This window comes from Homarus americanus, unplaced genomic scaffold, assembly GCF_018991925.1.
Source record: "Homarus americanus isolate GMGI-L3 unplaced genomic scaffold, GMGI_Hamer_2.0 scaffold51859, whole genome shotgun sequence".
Lineage (NCBI taxonomy): Eukaryota > Metazoa > Arthropoda > Malacostraca > Decapoda > Nephropidae > Homarus > Homarus americanus.
In genome coordinates, this window is record NW_024711292.1 from 7,371,641 (window position 1) to 7,389,407 (window position 17,767).

General features: G+C 45.2%; 1 protein-coding gene across 1 annotated transcript in view; it reads right to left on the reverse strand.

Annotated features, from left to right (window-relative positions):
* LOC121876650 (dipeptidase 1-like) overlaps positions 1–17,767 on the reverse strand; it is a gene marked incomplete at its 5' end in the record, with an annotated part of 225,465 nt that overhangs the window by 70,409 nt on the left and 137,289 nt on the right. Inside the window, 2 exon segments of the mRNA XM_042382005.1 lie at positions 8,171–8,321; positions 8,701–8,833. Of these exon segments, the coding sequence (XP_042237939.1) occupies positions 8,171–8,321; positions 8,701–8,833 (284 nt within the window).

Consider the following 17,767-nt stretch of genomic DNA (forward strand, 5'->3'; position numbering starts at 1 on the left):
CACAGATGTTGTACGTGTGGAGGTGCTGCCACTTGTCTGCCTCGATATGCAGTCGGGTTAACACGAAAGTATTGACACATTCTCGTGTGGTGCTACTCCAAGCGTTACTCCAAGAATCCCTACAGCTGAAGACACGGGTACGTAGTCGGCCAAAGGATTGATAAGCACATCTGATACAATGTTGAATCTCTTCATCGATGTCCGCGGTGGAGCCCAAGTGGGAGTCAAAGTACTGAAAGTGGGTAACATTATGACGCATTGTGCCGTTAACCTGGATGGATGATAGAGGTGTGGTTGAACCAGGGGCATTCACCTCGAGGCTGAAGTGTGCATAAGCATCTGCATAGTTGTTCAGGATCTCTTTGTAAGTCGCGTTCAGTGTGAGCAAAGAGAGTGAGGTCGTCTGCATACTGAAGTTCAGTTATGTAAGCGGCCGACACCTTTGTTCCTGCCTGGTGTCGTCTTATGTTGAAAAGTCCCTTCATCCGGTACTGAATGTCCACTCCACCGGCTAAATTGTCTTTGGCACGAGTAAAGAAGGCAGCCAAGACAATAGAAAAGAGAATTTGTGCCAGTACACAGCCTTGTTTTACCCTTGTTTGGATGGGGAAGAACTCAGACGGGGTGCCATTGTGTAAGACACTGCCGTTCATGCCTTCGTGGAGTTACCTCACAATGACGATGAATTTTGGTGGGCAGCCAAAATAGTTGAGGGTCCGCCAGAGGGCTTCCCTGTTGACCGAATTGAAGGCCTTGGTAAGGTCGATGAAGTCACGACGCTGTTCTCTGCACCTTTCCTGTATCTGGCGGGCAACAAAGATCATTTTAATGGTGCTACATGATGGTCTAAACTTGTAAAGCCGTAATGAGTTTCTGGGAGGAAATTTTCCGCCTAAGGAAGAAGTCTGTTTAGGAGGACTTGCGCGATAATCTTGCCAACTACGGACAGCAGCGAGATCCTGCGGTAGTTGCCACAGTCTGACTGGTCTCCCCTATTCTTGTAAATTTTGAAGATGGAGGCGTCTTTAATATCTTGGGGGATTTCCTGCTTGTCCCATATATTCTCCCAGGTAAGCAGTGGTCCTCCTGCCTTATATACCTCGGCTGGGATTGCATATCAGGATAGAGGATGGCTGAGGTGGGTCAGCTCTGGGTACTGAGAGTAGTTAGGACATCCACGTCGGTGTTTCGGTTGAGCAGCGAATGGTAGTGCTCTTTTCAACGCTGAAGGATACCTTCTTCATCTTTAATTAGTGAGTTGCCATTGGATGAGCAGAGAGGGGCTGCGCCTTGAACTTGTCGGCCTGCCTAAACAAGGTGTTGGTGATAGTGAGGTTGTGTTCAGCACATTTGCTGAGAAGGAGTAAGCCGTTGGGATTCCACTTGCTTACTCCGCTTCTCCCTTTGGTTCACTGTCACATGTCAGCATCTCTGCCAACTCTGGTATTGAAGTCATCTTGCAGCACAACATTATCTTTGGGGAAAAAGGTTAGCCCTTCGTCAAGGTCGGTGTAAAAGGCCTCCTCGATGTCATCCTTTGCATCCAGTGTTGGGGCATTTGCACTGATTAACAAAGCATGGCGTGAGTGAATCAATGGAACTTGGAGCGTCATGAGGCGCTCGTTGATCCCAACAGGTATTTCAGTTAGCCTGTGTACGTTGGATTGGCGAATGGCAAAGCCAACTACATAAATGCAGTTTCTCTCCGTTGCAGACTTACCCTCTCGTTTGGAAGCCGGGACTCACTCATGGCTGCTATATCGATGTTATACCTAGCCAGCTCTTTTGCCTCAAGGACGGTTCTTCTTTCAGGACGTTCATTTGTGCCAGTATCCAAAAGGGTCCTGACACTCCAAGCAGCGACCATAACAGGTTGTAGAGTTTGTTTTTGCTTTGATATGTGATAATGATTATGTTTTCGGCCGCATAAGGATGACTTTACTGAGTGGGGATGTCCAGTCTAGTTGGTTCTTTAGGCAGGCTATGTTTAGGGCACCTTTTCTAGCCCCCTCCCCATGTGTAGTGAGTAAAGTGGCTCCTCGGAAGGGCTGCTCAGTCGCACAAATAGGACCGGATTGCATTGCTGCCTAGATCCCAGTGCATAAACGACCATCTTATCTATGCCGCATCTGTGCGTAGTTGTGATTAGAGACTCCAGGCAGTCATCTCTGCCTGTCCTCGTCGCCACTCGTCTGTCGCCATAGGACTTTTGGGGGTACAGGTGTTTTGATCATGATGAAAAGTATGATGAGCTGGATGATGGCTGCGCGTGAGTTGATTTATGTGGTGAGGCAGGAGCGCAGGCTGCAACCACACATATTGGCTCTCCATTTTCCTGATCCAGTGGTGCAGATAATTGTAATGACTGAGAGAGTTTGTTATGTTTCGCCTTAGTAGCCTGTCCATATTGCATGACCTTCATCCGCCGGTGTAGTCGTTTGGTTTCCATGTTGGTCACTTCTTCCGACTTTTGGGGTTTTCTCTCGCAGTCTTATACCTACGAAGGTTAATCAGCAAGGCAGCGGGACCGTACAGATATACACATAAATGAATACGCATATACAATAATATTGAAAGGCAATATATAAAATCTTAAGAATACGAAGTATAAAGACAAATTTATTAAAAATTCGTTGTTCTCCTCACCTTACCCCCCACTCCCCCCCCACACACGCACACACACACTCACACACACACTCACACTTACACTCACACTCACGCTCAAACTCATACACACTGATAAACTAGTAAACTGACCTACGGCGTACATAAAATTAATAGTTTTCTATGAAAACTGAATAACAACCTAACCTAACCTAACCTAACCTAACCTAACCTAATCTAATCTAATCTAACCTAACCTAACCTAACCTCAATATGGAAAGTCACGAGTCTGTCTTTCCGTGTGGCTGAAGTAAGACTCGTGGGTGGCCAGGCTCAACTTCCTAATGAGTTAAAAGCACAATAAGTATTTGCCATAAAGAAAGCCACATTTGAGGTCTCTTTTGTGACCACTAATGTGGTGAGGCGAGAGAGAAAGTTCTGGGTATTTATGAAAAGGTATTACATCACTTCTATATCCGCCTCTCTCTCTCTCTCTCTCTCTCTCTCTCTCTCTCTCTCTCTCTCTCTCTCTCTCTCTCTCTCTCTCTCTCTCTCTCTCTCTCTCTCTCTCTCTCTCTCTCTCTCTCTCTCTCTCTCTCTCTCTCTCTCTCTCTCTCTCTCTCTCTCTCTCTCTCTCTCTCTCTCTCTCTCTCTCTCTCTCTCTCTCTCTCTCTCTCTCTCTCTCTCTCTCTCTCTCTCTCTCTCTCTCTCTCTCTCTCTCTCTCTCTCTCTCTCTCTCTCTCTCTCTCTCTCTCTCTCTCTCTCTCTCTCTCTCTCTCTCTCTCTCTCTCTCTCTCTCTCTCTCTCTCTCTCTCTCTCTCTCTCTCTCTCTCTCTCTCTCTCTCTCTCTCTCTCTCTCTCTCTCTCTCTCTCTCTCTCTCTCTCTCTCTCTCTCTCTCTCTCTCTCTCTCTCTCTCTCTCTCTCTCTCTCTCTCTCTCTCTCTCTCTCTCTCTCTCTCTCTCTCTCTCTCTCTCTCTCTCTCTCTCTCTCTCTCTCTCTCTCTCTCTCTCTCTCTCTCTCTCTCTCTCCTCTCTCTCTCTCTCTCTCTCTCTCTCTCTCTCTCTCTCTCTCCTCTCTCTCTCTCTCTCTCTCTCTCTCTCTCTCTCTCTCTCTCTCTCTCTCTCTCTCTCTCTCTCTCTCTCTCTCTCTCTCTCTCTCTCTCTCTCTCTCTCTCTCTCTCTCTCTCTCTCTCTCTCTCTCTCTCTCTCTCTCTCTCTCTCTCTCTCTCTCTCTCTCTCTCTCTCTCTCTCTCTCTCTCTCTCTCTCTCTCTCTCTCTCTCTCTCTCTCTATAGTCTTAGAAATAATTTACTATTCCTACGTTACAATGTGCCTTAAAGGTGTGGTGCCTCCCTCCGTCTGAGGTATACCCAACGCTGCCGCACTCCCATATTCACCAAATGATCAACTTAATTCTACTCCGATCTTTTTAACCCCTTGGGTACGATGCTGAGCCCCCTAGAGTACAGTGAGTTGACCTAACTAGTACGATATATTGGGGGCGCTGGTGGTAGAGCGGTACGGTTCTTGCCTCGCAAGCGAGATGTCACGGGTTCGATTCCCGGGCCGGTGGAAGTTGTTTGGACATGCTTCGTAGCCCCCATTAGTCCCTGTTCACCTAGCAGTAAAGTAGGTTCCTGGTGTAAATCGAAAGTTGCGAATTCGTATTCAGGGACAAGTTGTTGGAGCTTCCAATTGATGACATAAAACGATTGACTCTTCAGGCTTCTACGCCCTTGACTCATGAGACATAAGGCAAGCATAGCTTCACCTTACACAAGGATGTTGGGGGGTGCCCAATAAAAAAAAAAGTACGGTCTAGAGAATAACATTGTACTGGGTTAAGTATTCGTACTCAAGGGGTTCAGTCATCATACTCAAGGGGTGAAATAATCGTACTAAAGTGACTTAGCCATTATATTCAAGGGGTTAAGCCATTGCACCCAAGGATGAAAATAATCGTATTCAAAGGATTAATATTTAGTAACAAGTTTAATTATTATTTTCTAACCAGAACTTCACAGTTCGTCAGAGAATCAAATATATAAAATGTGTTTTTTAGCATCGGTAGAAGTTGTCCCTGGTGTTTGTTGTGGGTTGTCTCCCTGAGAGTGGTGAGAGCGGTGTCCTAGTAAAGTTCCCTTAAAAGTTGTCGTTTAGTCGGGATCTCCAACATGTATCCACAAGATCAACATTTTCTCTTCCCCAGCAGTATAAACACTCACTTTAAACTAAACATTCTTCCCGGGAAACCGTAGCTGTGTACCGAAAAATCCATATTTATTTTGGTCACTCGAAGACTTCACCATTTACCCTCCGAGAGGAAATAAGAATTTTCCAACTCGGTAATAACGTGAGAGGGAGTGAGTGTGTGTGTCTGGAGCAGCAGTAAGATCATCTGGTCCCAGGGAAGGACCACATAACATTTAGGCCAACGAGCACTTCGCGCGGCGGCGGGTAATGGACCCCTGAATGGCATAAAACTAAGACCCTCACTTCTCCTGCCCGTGGCCACACCTGCGCCAACATACACACACTAAAGTTTGGGGCCTTGGAGTGTGCTTAGCGCTGTAACGTGGGCACTACAGCAAGCACAGTCCTGTAACTTGAGGCCCACAGTGAGCTGAGCTTTGTAATTCAAGTCATTGCAGCGAGTGTAATCTGATTCATTTACTCCCTATAATGAGCGTAGCCTCTTGTTCGATGGACCATGTAAAGGGTCAGGGTATCGTGATTTTATTCCCCGGAAGTGTAGCCTTTAAGGACCCGGCCACGGGAGAGTACATAATATGTTAAGGTTCATTTCCTTGTGGGATCATAGACTAATATTTATAGCATATAAACAAAGGAAAGTCTTTCATCTTGACCCAAAGAGTGAGTAAAGTCTCCTACAATACAAATCCGGAAGTGGGCATATGACACAATACAAACCCTGGGGTAAGCATTGTCTCCAACATCAACATTCCCTAGAGGGAGCATACGCTCCTCCGACACAGTCCTTGGACTGAAGACAGTCACATAATGCATCAGTGAACAAGCAAGCGGGTACTAAAACGCAGGTCACTGAGCTGAAGTAGTCGCTGTAGTCTCGTAAAACAGAGGCTATGGGACTAACGGTCTCTTAAGAAATACATAGCGAGATAAGGTCTCTTAAAATACAGCTTTAAGCTTTAGTAAGCTATGTATCTTAAAACACAGTCCCTGCATTAAGTACATTTTCTACAATAAAAATTGGGCTCTGTAGTGGATAAAGTCTCTTAGAGACACTGGTCCTGTAGTGAGTAAAGTCACTTAGAGACACTGGCCCTGTAGTGAGTAAAGTCTCTTAAAGACACTGGCTCTGTAGTGAGTAAAGTTTCTTAGAGACACTGGTCCTGTAGTGAGTAAAGTCTCTTAAAGACACTGGCCCTGTAGTGAGTAAAGTCTCTTAAAGACACTGGCCCTGTAGTGAGTAAAGTCTCTTAAAGACACTGGCTTTGTAGTGAGTAAAGTCTCTTAAAGACACTGGCCCTGCAGTGAGTAAAGTCTCTTAAAGACACTGGTCCTGTAGTGAGTAAAGTCTCTCTTAAGAGACACTGGCCTGTGGTGAGTGAGTAAAGTCTCTTAAAGACACTGGCCCTGTAGTGAGTAAAGTCTCTTAAAGACACTGGCCCTGTAGTGAGTAAAGTCTCTTAAAGACACTGGCCCTGTAGTGAGTAAAGTCTCTTAAAGACACTGGCCCTGTAGTGAGTAAAGCTTCTTAGAGACACTGGCCCTGTAGTGAGTAAAGTCTCTTAAAGACACTGGCCCTGTAGTGAGTAAAATCTCTTAAAGACACTGACCCTGTAGTGAGTAAAGTTTCTTAGAGACACTGGCCCTGTACTGAGTAAAGTCTCTTAAAGACACTGGCCCTGTAGTGAGTAAAGTCTCTTAAAGACACTGGCCCTGTAGTGAGTAAAGTCTCTTAGAGACACTGGCCCTCTATTGAGTAAAGTCTCTTAAAGACACTGGCCCTGTACTGAGTAAAGTCTCTTAAAGACACTGGCCCTGTAGTGAGTAAAGTCTCTTAGAGACACTGGCCCTCTAGTGAGTAAAGTCTCTTAAAGACACTGGCCCTGCAGTGAGTAGAGTCTCTTAAAGACACTGGCCCTGTAGTGAGTAAAGTCTCTTAGAGACACTGGCCCTGTAGTGAGTAAAGTCTCTTAGACACACTGGCCCTCTAGTGAGCAGGAAGTCTCTTAGAAGTCTCCCTGGCCCTGCAGTAATGACTGGCCCCAGTGAGTAAAGTCTCAGAGACACTGGCCCTGTAGTGAGTGAGTAAAGTCTCTTAAAGACACTGCCCTGTAGTGAGAAAGAGACACTGGCCCTGTAGTGAGTAAAGTCTCTTAAAGACACTGGCCCTTGGTGGTAAGTCTCTTAAAGACACTGGCCCTCTAGTAGTAAGACACTGGCTAGTGAGTAAAGTCTCTTAAAGACACTGGCCCTGTAGTGAGTAAAGTCTCTTAGAGACACTGGCCCTCTAGTGAGTAAAGTCTCTTAAAGACACTGGCCTTGCAGTGAGTAAAGTCTCTTAAAGACACTGGCCCTGCAGTGAGTAAAGTCTCTTAAAGACACTGGCCCTGTAGTGAGTAAAGTCTCTTAGAGACACTGGCCCTGTAGTGAGTAAAGTCTCTTAGAGACACTGGCCCTGTAGTGAGTAAAGTCTCTTAGAGACACTGGCCTTGTAGTGAGTAAAGTCTCTTAAAGACACTGGCCCTGTAGTGAGTAAAGTCTCTTAAAGACACTGGCCCTGTAGTGAGTAAAGTCTCTTAAAGACACTGGTCTTGTAGTGAGTAAAGTCTCTTAAAGACACTGGCCCTGTAGTGAGTAAAGTCTCTTAAAGACACTGGCCCTGTATCCAGTAGTCTCTGTAAAAACACTGGCCCTGGAATGAGCATAAACGGCTTGGGGGAAGGTTCGTACGTGTTTAATTCTGGCCATAAGAACTCTACCTGGCTGAAAGATAGAATGGAGTTCTTTGTTGTTTTTTTACAATAACTGAGCAAAAGGAGTTAAGTTTCTCCCTAAAAATATTGAGTTAAATTCCTTCAACACGATGCTAACCCCACATTGAGTACAGGGACCGACTCCTTAAGTACGATGATTTAACCCCTTGCATACAGTGACTTTGGTCCTTCGAGTACAATATCTCAACCCTTTGATTATGAATACCTGTTCCTCGAGCACGATAATTATTGCACTCAAGGGGTTAAGTCATCGTAGTCAAAGGTTTAACAAGTCTTCACGTTACTGCTATCCTTCACGTTCACACTACGGGAAGAGAAGGATCTTGTCCTCTCATATTTCCTCTTTTTTATTAATGTAAAAAGTCAGTATTAGGAGATAAAAACAAACATCTTCTATGGCACCTCATTTTCAGTTTCTAGTTCGTCTGTCGTCTTCATGTCGTGTTTTTTTATAAAGGTGTGGGTAAGTGTGTTGCAGGTGTGGGTGAATGTGTTACAGGTGTGGATGAAGGTAGCCTATTGAGGTGTGGGTTACCATGGAGTGTTGCAGATGTAGGTGAAGGTATTGCAGGTGTGGATTACCATGGGGTGTTGCAGGTGTGGGTGAGGGTGAGGTAGCGGATGCCCAGGTCGTAGTACATCCTCAGCACAGAGAGACTGGCGCCCATTAGGTGGCCGCCCTCCACCCCTAATAGGCTGGCGATGCGTCCTGAGTTGTACACCTCCATCAAACCTGCCACGGAGACCACAACACTTATAATTAACACTCATTAAAAATCCTATTCACACATGTACATAAATATAAATACAAGCATTATATGAATACATAGAAAGTGCCCCCCCCCCCTCCCCCCACACACACACCACAAATATATCGATCTAGATGTTTGAAAGCAGAAGTCTTGTCTCAAAACTGGTTAACAAAGCTGCTATTACCCCGTCCTCTTAACATAGAAGGTCACAGGTTCGCATCCCGGCACCCAGCATTGACCCAATTCTATAGAGAACTATCCATTCCATACGGCCACTTCTATCAATGGAAGGAATTCTGGCACTGGAGAATTATTTGGGCGCCTCCTATACACTACAATTTCATTACTCATTAATCTTACTAGCGAAGGACTGCGCGTAGCCGAGGTGTTGAGGATAGCGCGCAATCATCCGCTTGATGACGTCGATCTGCTCCAGAGTCACCTGTGCCGCGTTGAGGTACTGCGCTCCACACGGTACATATGCCGCCCAGAACTACGAAGGGAGAGGGAGAGAGAGAGAGAGAAAGAGAGAGGATTAGTTAGTTGAGAAATGCGTCTAAGGTGTGCATATTAGAGTCGGTAAAAGACGAGGTCGATGAGATGTAGAATACGGCTCTTACAAAATGAGAAATACAGCGGTTATAAGATGAATATAACACCTTAAGGTCAAGGTACACACTTTCTATAAAACTAAGAATATACTGACTACAAAATGAATAATACAACGCCTACAACACCAAGGATATAACACTCTACATCCCCTAAAATACAACGCTTATGAGCTGAATACAACGTATACAGTACAATACCACGAAAACAATACCTACTGTACAACACCAAAAATACAAAGTCTTACAACGCCAGGAATACAACAGTGAGTGAACACCTTCAGGACCCACAACAAGTGCCCACAACATTCGCCACTTTAAGACGTAATCTTGTGTCTTGAATACATTACACAACCTTGATAAATGAACCGCATCCAGGCAAGCTCCCGCACCTACCACCGCACGTACAGAACTGAAGATGTCTGTGATTTCTTCTCGGAATATAATTCATTAAGCTTTCTATATTCATTAACTAATTAATATATATTTTTACGTTTATGAATGTAATTTTTTTTTCATTTCTTCAATAATTCATTTGTGTGGCCTTTTTTTTTCAATTTCATTTAGTTTATTTCACGTCTAATTTGTTGATCATATGTTTCTTCAAAGTTAACATTATTATCTTCTTGTGTTTTGTAAAGTGGGAATCATACTACAGGTTGCAAAACACGTGGTCGAGGTGCTCCTTCAGATATAAGGTGTGGTGTGGTGTGGTGATATGGATAACAGTGGTGTCAGGGGATGTGGTGTGGATGAGAGTGGAGTCAGGGAGTGTGATGTAGTGTGGTGTGGATGAGACCCTGTTGTCAGAAGGTGTGGTACGGTGCTGTGGTGTGGATGTCAATGGCGTCAGGTGGTGTGGTGTGGTATGGTATGAATGGCAGTGGTGTCAAGGGATGGCAATGGTCGTGTGGTGTGTATGTCAGTGGTGTCAGGAGATGGTGATGGTGTCGGTGACCCCAAACCCTCTTTTCTTTGAGTTGGTGATCAAAGCCCTCCTGAGGGTTGTTAACCACAGCCACTCTTGAGGGTTGGTAACCACAGACCTCTTGAGGGTTGGTAACCACAGACCTCTTGAGGGTTGGTAACCACAGATGTCTTGAAGGCTGGTAACCACAAACCTCTTGAGGGTTGGTAACCACAGCCACTCCTGAGGGTTGGTAACCACAGCCTTCTTGAGGTTTGGTTCTCACATCCCCCTTGAGAACACAAGAACTTAAGAAAATAAGACGTCTGCAATAGGCCGGTTGGCCTGTGCATGGCACTCCTGTCGAGAGTTACAACCACTCTCTATCGTCCTTGAATCTATCTAGCCTCCTTTTAAAACTTTCCAGCGTTCCAGCACTTACTACAAAGTTGTTAACCTTGTTCCACTCGTCCACCACCCTATTTGTGAACCGTTCTTTCCTATCTCCCTCCTAAACCTAAACTTATCCAACTTAAATTCGTTGCTACGAGTCCTATCCAGCTCGGATATTATAAGAACTTTATCTATATCTCCTTTATTGATTCCTTTCACCCACTTGAATACTTCTATCATATCTCCCCGCACTCTTCGTCTTTCTAGGGAATGCAAGTTTAGTTTCTTTAATCTATCTTGCTAGGGAAGGTTTCTAAGTCCCGGAATCATTTCGTCATTCTATAATAAGGGCACCAGAACTGAACCGCATAATCGAGGTGCGGCCTGACTACCGCAAGATATAGTTGCAATATGACCTCCACACTCTTATTACTTACACTTCTAGATATAAAACCTAATACTCTGTTTCCCTTTTTTCGAACATTAACGCATTGTTTTTTAGGTCGAAGGTCCGGGTTTACGAGTACCCCTAAGTCTCTTTCACAAGTCGACTTCTCTAGTTTTATGTTGTTAAGGCTGTATACATTGACAGTATTTGTTTTTCCAATATTAAGTACGCAGCACTTGCTGGTGTTGAATTTCATTTGTCAATTTTCTGACCTCTCCTGCAGTTAATTTAAATCCTCCTAAAGGGCATTTGCATCCTACCTTGAATTAATCTACTTCCCTCTTTTGGTGTCATCCGCAAACTTAAATATGGGTACTACATTTGCCTGTCTCCACAAGTCTGGCACAACTCCCATGTCTAATGATTTTGTAAATAAATTTACGAGGGGTCCGCTAATCTGTTCCTTACACATGGTAGCCGCAGCCCTCTTTGTGTCAAGGAAAGGTCGCTACCTTATTTCCACATATCTATGAAAGGACACAGTATTACCGGTTAGGTTTTTTAGTTTAGAAAAAGTTAAATAAGTAGAGAAGATTAAGGTAGCAAAGTTAGTATTAGCTTGTACAGTCATTAACAGTTCAGGCCCACAGTGTTCCCGAGGCCAAACATGTTTGCATAACTTTAACATATTTTTTCTATATATACATACATCTTTCTATACCGTATACCGTATAATTACACCAATAAATTCCACTCAAAAACATAAGAAGGTTAATTTGCGTATTTCTTGTATGGTTAGGTTGGATTAGGTTAGGTTCGTTTCTTTAGTTCAGTCGGAAATTAAGTAGTTCCATTGTAAACTAACAGCTGGGTCAGAGAATGAGATGGAGACGGCTTGGTGCACATTGACATTTGCACGTCTTATCTTTATAAGTTCTCGCTCGCTATTTTCCTTTCTCCGTCATTGGACTGACATTCCGTACGCTACAGCAACCATGTTAAGAAAAACTCCTGCCAAAAATTCCCAGTAATGAGGTGACGACTCCTCGGTCAATTGACGCGACCTGTCCGCAGCATAATGTGGGGTTCAGTAAGACATGGCCCCCAGTCCTGACTATTCACCAAAAATTCTGTACTTTGTCCTTGGTACTACAAGCTATCTAATTAAATTAGGTTTTACTTAACACCAGCGTTAAGGCGTAGTAATTTCCCACCTCTATACTTTCAACAGGATGTATACATGTACTTAAAATTTGGGAACAAAATAATAATTATTTGGTTGAAATGTGTATAACACTTGGTCCTGTAAACACGAAGCAACTGTGACATTGGTGGATTTTTTTAACTTGGCCTTTCTATATATTAACAAGCTTTCATATATCTAAGCTTATTGCCGTTTAAAAAAAATGTATTCTCATTGTCCTCGGTATATTTATTTTAATTAGTTTCATTTATCATCTCAGGTTTTAATCAATCCAAATGTCCCTGTGTAAAGATTCCTTGGCCAGTAAAATAGATTATAGTAATATCACGACTAGAAGGACTGGACAATATCAAAATGAAGTGTCGATGATTCTTGGAGTCCATAATGGTGAACACTTGGTGTTGGTCCACATACTTGGTGAAACAACACACTATGAAGGGACAACATACTCAGGGGAGACAACACTACACAGCGATATAAAGGGACACAACATATATGCAGGGGACAACATACAACAGGGGAGACAACACAGGGGGCCAAGATAGACAACACACTATGATAGGACAACATACCAGGAGACAACACACTATGATAGGGACAACATACCAGGGACAACAACATGCCAGGGGACTATGAAGGGACAACATACCAGGGAGACAACACACTAGATAGGGACAACATGGGAGACAACACAGGGACAACATCCCAAGGAGACAACACACTATGATAGGGACAACACACCAGATGGAGACAACATACCAGGGAGGATAGGGACAACATACCAGGGACAACACACTAGACAAACACTAGGGACAACATGCAACAGGAGGACAACACAACACAACATGATAGGGACAACATACTGCCAAACAACACATTAGGGACAACATACCAGGGAGACAACACACTATGATAAAGGGAGACAACACATATATAGGGACAACATACCACAACTACAACACACTATGAGGGACAACATACAGGGAGACAACACCAGGGAAAGGACAACATGCAGGGGACAACATACCAGAGACAACACACTATGATAGGGACAACATACCAGGAGACAACACACTATGAAGGGACAACATACCAGGGGACAACACACTATGGGAGAGGGACAAATAGAAAGGGACACATACCAGGGAGACAACACACTATGAAAGGGACAACATACCAGGGGACAACACATGCAACATACAGGGACAACACACCACAACACCAGGACAACACACTATGATAGGGACAATACAGGGAGACAACATACCAGGGGGCAACACACCCGCGGACAACATCCAGGGGAGACAACACGATGACAAATACAACATGCCATAGGAGACAAATATACTATAGGCAAATAGGGACAACTATGATAGGGACACATACCAGGGGAGACACACACACAACATATATGATAGGGACAACATACCAGGGGAGAGAGCAACACACCAAGGGGAACAACATACATGGGGAGACAACACACTATGATAGGGACAACAACATACCAGGGGAGACAACACACTATGATAGGGACAACATACCAGGGGAGACAACACACTATGATAGGGACAACATACCAGGGGAGACAACACACCATGATAAAATAGGGATACTACATACCAGGACAACACATACAACAGGGACAACACACTATGATAGGGACAACATACCAAGGGAGACAACACACTATGATAGGGACAACATACCAGGGGAGACAACACACTATGATAGGACAATATATAGGGACACAACCAGAGACAACACACTATGATAGGGACAACATACAGGGAGACAACACACTATGAAGGGACAACATACCAGAGAAACAACACATATAGGGACAACATACCAGGGAGACAACACACTATGATACACTATGATAGGGACAACATACCAGGGGACAACACACTAGGAAAGGGACAACATACCAGGAGACAACACACTATACACACAGAAAGGACAACATACCAACACACATAAGGGGACAACATACCAGAGAACAACATACACTATGAAAGGACACATACCAGAGAGACAACTCACTGAAAGGGACACATACCAGGGGAGACAACACACTAAGAAAGGGACAACATACCAGGAGAGGGACAACATACCAGAGAAAACTACAAGAAAGGGACAACATACCAGGGGGACAACATACAACAGGGGAGACAACACAGGGGACTACATGCCAGGGGACAACAACACACTATGAAAGGGACAACATACCAGGGGAGACAACACACTATGAAAGGGACAACATACCAGGGGAGACAACACACCATGAAAGGGACAACATACCAGGGGAGACAACACACTATGAAAGGGACAACATACCAGGGGAGACAACACACTAGGAAAGGGACAACATACCAGGGGAGACAACACACTATGAAAGGGACAACATACCAGGGGAGACAACACACTATGAAAGGGACAACATACCAGGGGAGACAACACACGAGGAAAGGGACAACATACCAGGAGGACAACTACTTACTACTACTACTTTGCTGTAACTCGGAATTGAATATGACGATCATCCAGCTATGATACAATGATATGAGTTATTAGGGATGTCACCTCAGTTGGTGAGTTTTAGAGGTGACTAAAGAGGCCGATACGGGACCAGCAGAGTCGTTCCATGAGTTGCACAAGTGGAGGGCTACATCGAGTGCGGAAGGGGCCGTGGCAGCGTCTTTTCGGCGTTGGCGCTTGTGTGCCGCGGTTTGCAGTCGGTTTAACTCGAAAATATTGACATATTCACGTGTGGTTCTCCTCCAAGCGTTACGATGTGGAGTAAATGACTCACAGGTGAAGGGGTCGATTTCGCACTTTTTCAGGTTGTCTTAAGACTATCCTTATACCTTTTCAGTTGTCCGCCAGCGTTACGTTTACCATTCGTCAGATGACTGTAAAGTAGCTGCTTTGGCAGTCTACTGTCGTCCATGCGGGTAACATGGCCAGTCCAGCGTAGTTGTTCATGGATAATGGTAGCTTCGATGCTCCTACCTTTCGTATCAGCAAGAATACTGGTATTTGTTCTCTTGTCTTCCCAGCGAACTCGGAGGATGGAACGTAGACTACGTTGGTGAAAGCTTTCAAGTGCTTTGAGGTGCCTCCTGTATGTGACCCATGTCTTACCCATATAGCAGGGTGGGGAGGACCACTGCTCGATATACGTTTAACTTTGTAGATAATTTCAGCTCCCTACAGCTGAAGACACGGTTTCGGAGTCTGCCAAAGGCTTGACATGTACAGTCAGCCAAAGATGCACCGACCTCACCCTGGGTCTCGTACTCGCAATTTTACCTGGCAATGCTTAGTGAAGGAAGGCTGTATGTTAAGGTGATTGGTGGATCTGTTATCGGCTGTATCACTGTCAGGATAAATATTAAACAAACCAAAGGTAGAATTTTTATAATAATAAACTATTAATTGTTATTTAAGGTCATGAGAAGTTTCAAAATGTTCGGATATTTGTTTAAGTAATGAAGAAAATTTGATGTAAGAATCTTGTGGCAGCTGTGGTTGTAGATGAGCGGAGGGGGGCTGCGCCACGAAGGATTGGCCCATAGAACGTTTTAGTGGAATTGAAAAATTCGCACATCTTGTGCTGATCTGCAAAATTTTGTGTTTCACATGCTTTATTTCTAAATCAGTCGTGCTCTAGATTGAGAAGTTCCCGCTTGGCCGACGCTTTCTACTTGCGAAAGGTATCAGTTTTGGTACGAGACTGAGGGTTGTTCTGCCAGTCAGTTAAAGCAGCACGTTTACCATTGACAAGTACATTGATTGCCTGGCATTTTCATCAATCCAGCCCTGGTGTGTTCTTTCGATCTGACCGAGGGTCTCTCTGCAGGTTTTGCCATGACGGTGTCGAGAATACCCCATTCGGCACGAGGTTGTTTGTTGTTGGGTTGTTTATCAGCCCATGTTCGAGATGTTCTCTGAAAGCATGTGCTACCTCTGGATCCTCCAGACTCTTATTGTTAAAACCTCTTCTGGAGGCTTCTGTCTTCGCCGTTTTGGGGCGACGTGAAGTGAGAGATTGGCTCTGACGAGCTGGTGATCAGTGTCGCAGAGGTCTGTGCCACGCATGGCTCTGTCGATGAGGACACCTCGGCGATTTCTTTCTCTGACAATGATGTAGTCAATGAGATGTCAGTGTTTGGATCATGGGTATTGCCACGAACCCTTGAACTTGTCGGCCTGCCTAAACAAGGCATTGGTGATAGTGAGGTTGTGTGCAGCACACTTACTGAGGAGGAGTAGGGCGTTGGGATTACACTTGCCTAGTCCATTTCTCCCTATGGTTCCCTGCTAAATGTCAGCATCTCTGCCAACTCTGGCATTGTAGTCATCAAGAAGCTCAACCCTGTCTTCTCTGGGAATAAAGGTTAGGACTGATGTGAGTGATGCAGTGGGACTAGAGGCGTCATGTGCCGATCATTGATCCCAATAGGCATTTCAGTTAGCCTATTTAGGATGCGTTGGCGGATGGCAAAGCCAACTCCATAAATGCCGTTTCTCTCCGCAACTTGCTTTCCCTTCCAGAAGGCATAGCCAGACCCCCGTTGTGTGAGACGACCCTCATTTGGGAGCCGGGACTCACTAATGGCTGCTATGTCGATGTTATACCTAGCCAGCTCTTTTGCCACAAGGGCGGTTCTTCTTTCTGGATGCTCATTTGTGCCAGTATCCAGAAGGATCCTGACATTCAATGCAGCGACTATAATAGGTTGTATAGTTTGTTTTTGCTTGCATCTGTGATTTTGATTGTTGTTTCGACCGCATAAGGATGACCTTACTGGCTGCGGTTTCCCAGCCAGGTAGTTTTTTTAAGACAGGCCATGTTTAGGGCACTTTTTCTAGCCCCCTCCCCATGTGGGATGAGCAGAGTGGCTCCTCGAAAGGGTTGCTCAGTCGCACAGACAGGACCAAATTGCACTGCTGCCTGGTTCCCAGTGCATAAAGGGCCATCTTATCTGTGCCGCCCGTGTGCAGAGTTGTAACTAGAGATTCCTGGCAGTTATCTTTGCCTGTCCGCGTCGCCACTCGTCAGTCGCCATAGGACTTTTGGGGTATAGGGGTTTTGATGATGATGAGTGGTATGATGAGCTGGATGATGGATGCGCATGAGTTAATTTATGTGGTGAGGCAGACGCGCCGGCTGCAACCACACATCTTGGCTCTCCCTTTTCCTGATGCAGTGGTGCAAGTGTTGCAACGACTGAGGAGAGGGAGAGTTGCAATGGACTGTCGATAGCCCAGTTTGTTGGCTTTCGCCTTAGTAGCCTGTCTATCATGCATTGCCTTCGTTCGCCGGTGTAGTCGTTGGATTCCCATGGTGGTCATCTCTTCCGCCTATACCGCCGTTGGGGTCTTGTTTGAGCTGTGTAAGCATGTCTGCCTGATGCGGGGTTCCACTGTAGATTTCCGTCCGGGTTTACTGCCGTAGCCTTATACCTACCAAGGTTAATCCGCAAGGCAGTGGGGCAGTGGTTGGTAGGTGCCAGGACGTGTCCACATGCCAGTGGGCCTATGTCCCGTCCCTCTGGGGCCCACTGCTACAACGAGGTCCCCTTGCTGGTCTAGCCTGGGCCTACGAGGCACCCAGTTACCGTGTGTTGTCGCGAAGAGGCACAGCAGGAGTCTTGATGGTGAAGAGGCTGGTAGGGGAAGGCTTATACAAGTTACTTCCTGTTCGCCACGAGGGCTAGCCAGCGGCGGTAACTGAAAGCGAGAGGAGGCAAGCAGTGTTTGCTCCTTAACACTGACATAATGCTGCCACACTAGACGCATTTCGCCACCCTGTGTGCGAACACACACACACACAGGAGGACAGCATACTAGGGGGAAAACACACTATGAAAGGGGTAACATATCGAGGCAACATACTTGGGAAGGCAATACAACAGGGGAAG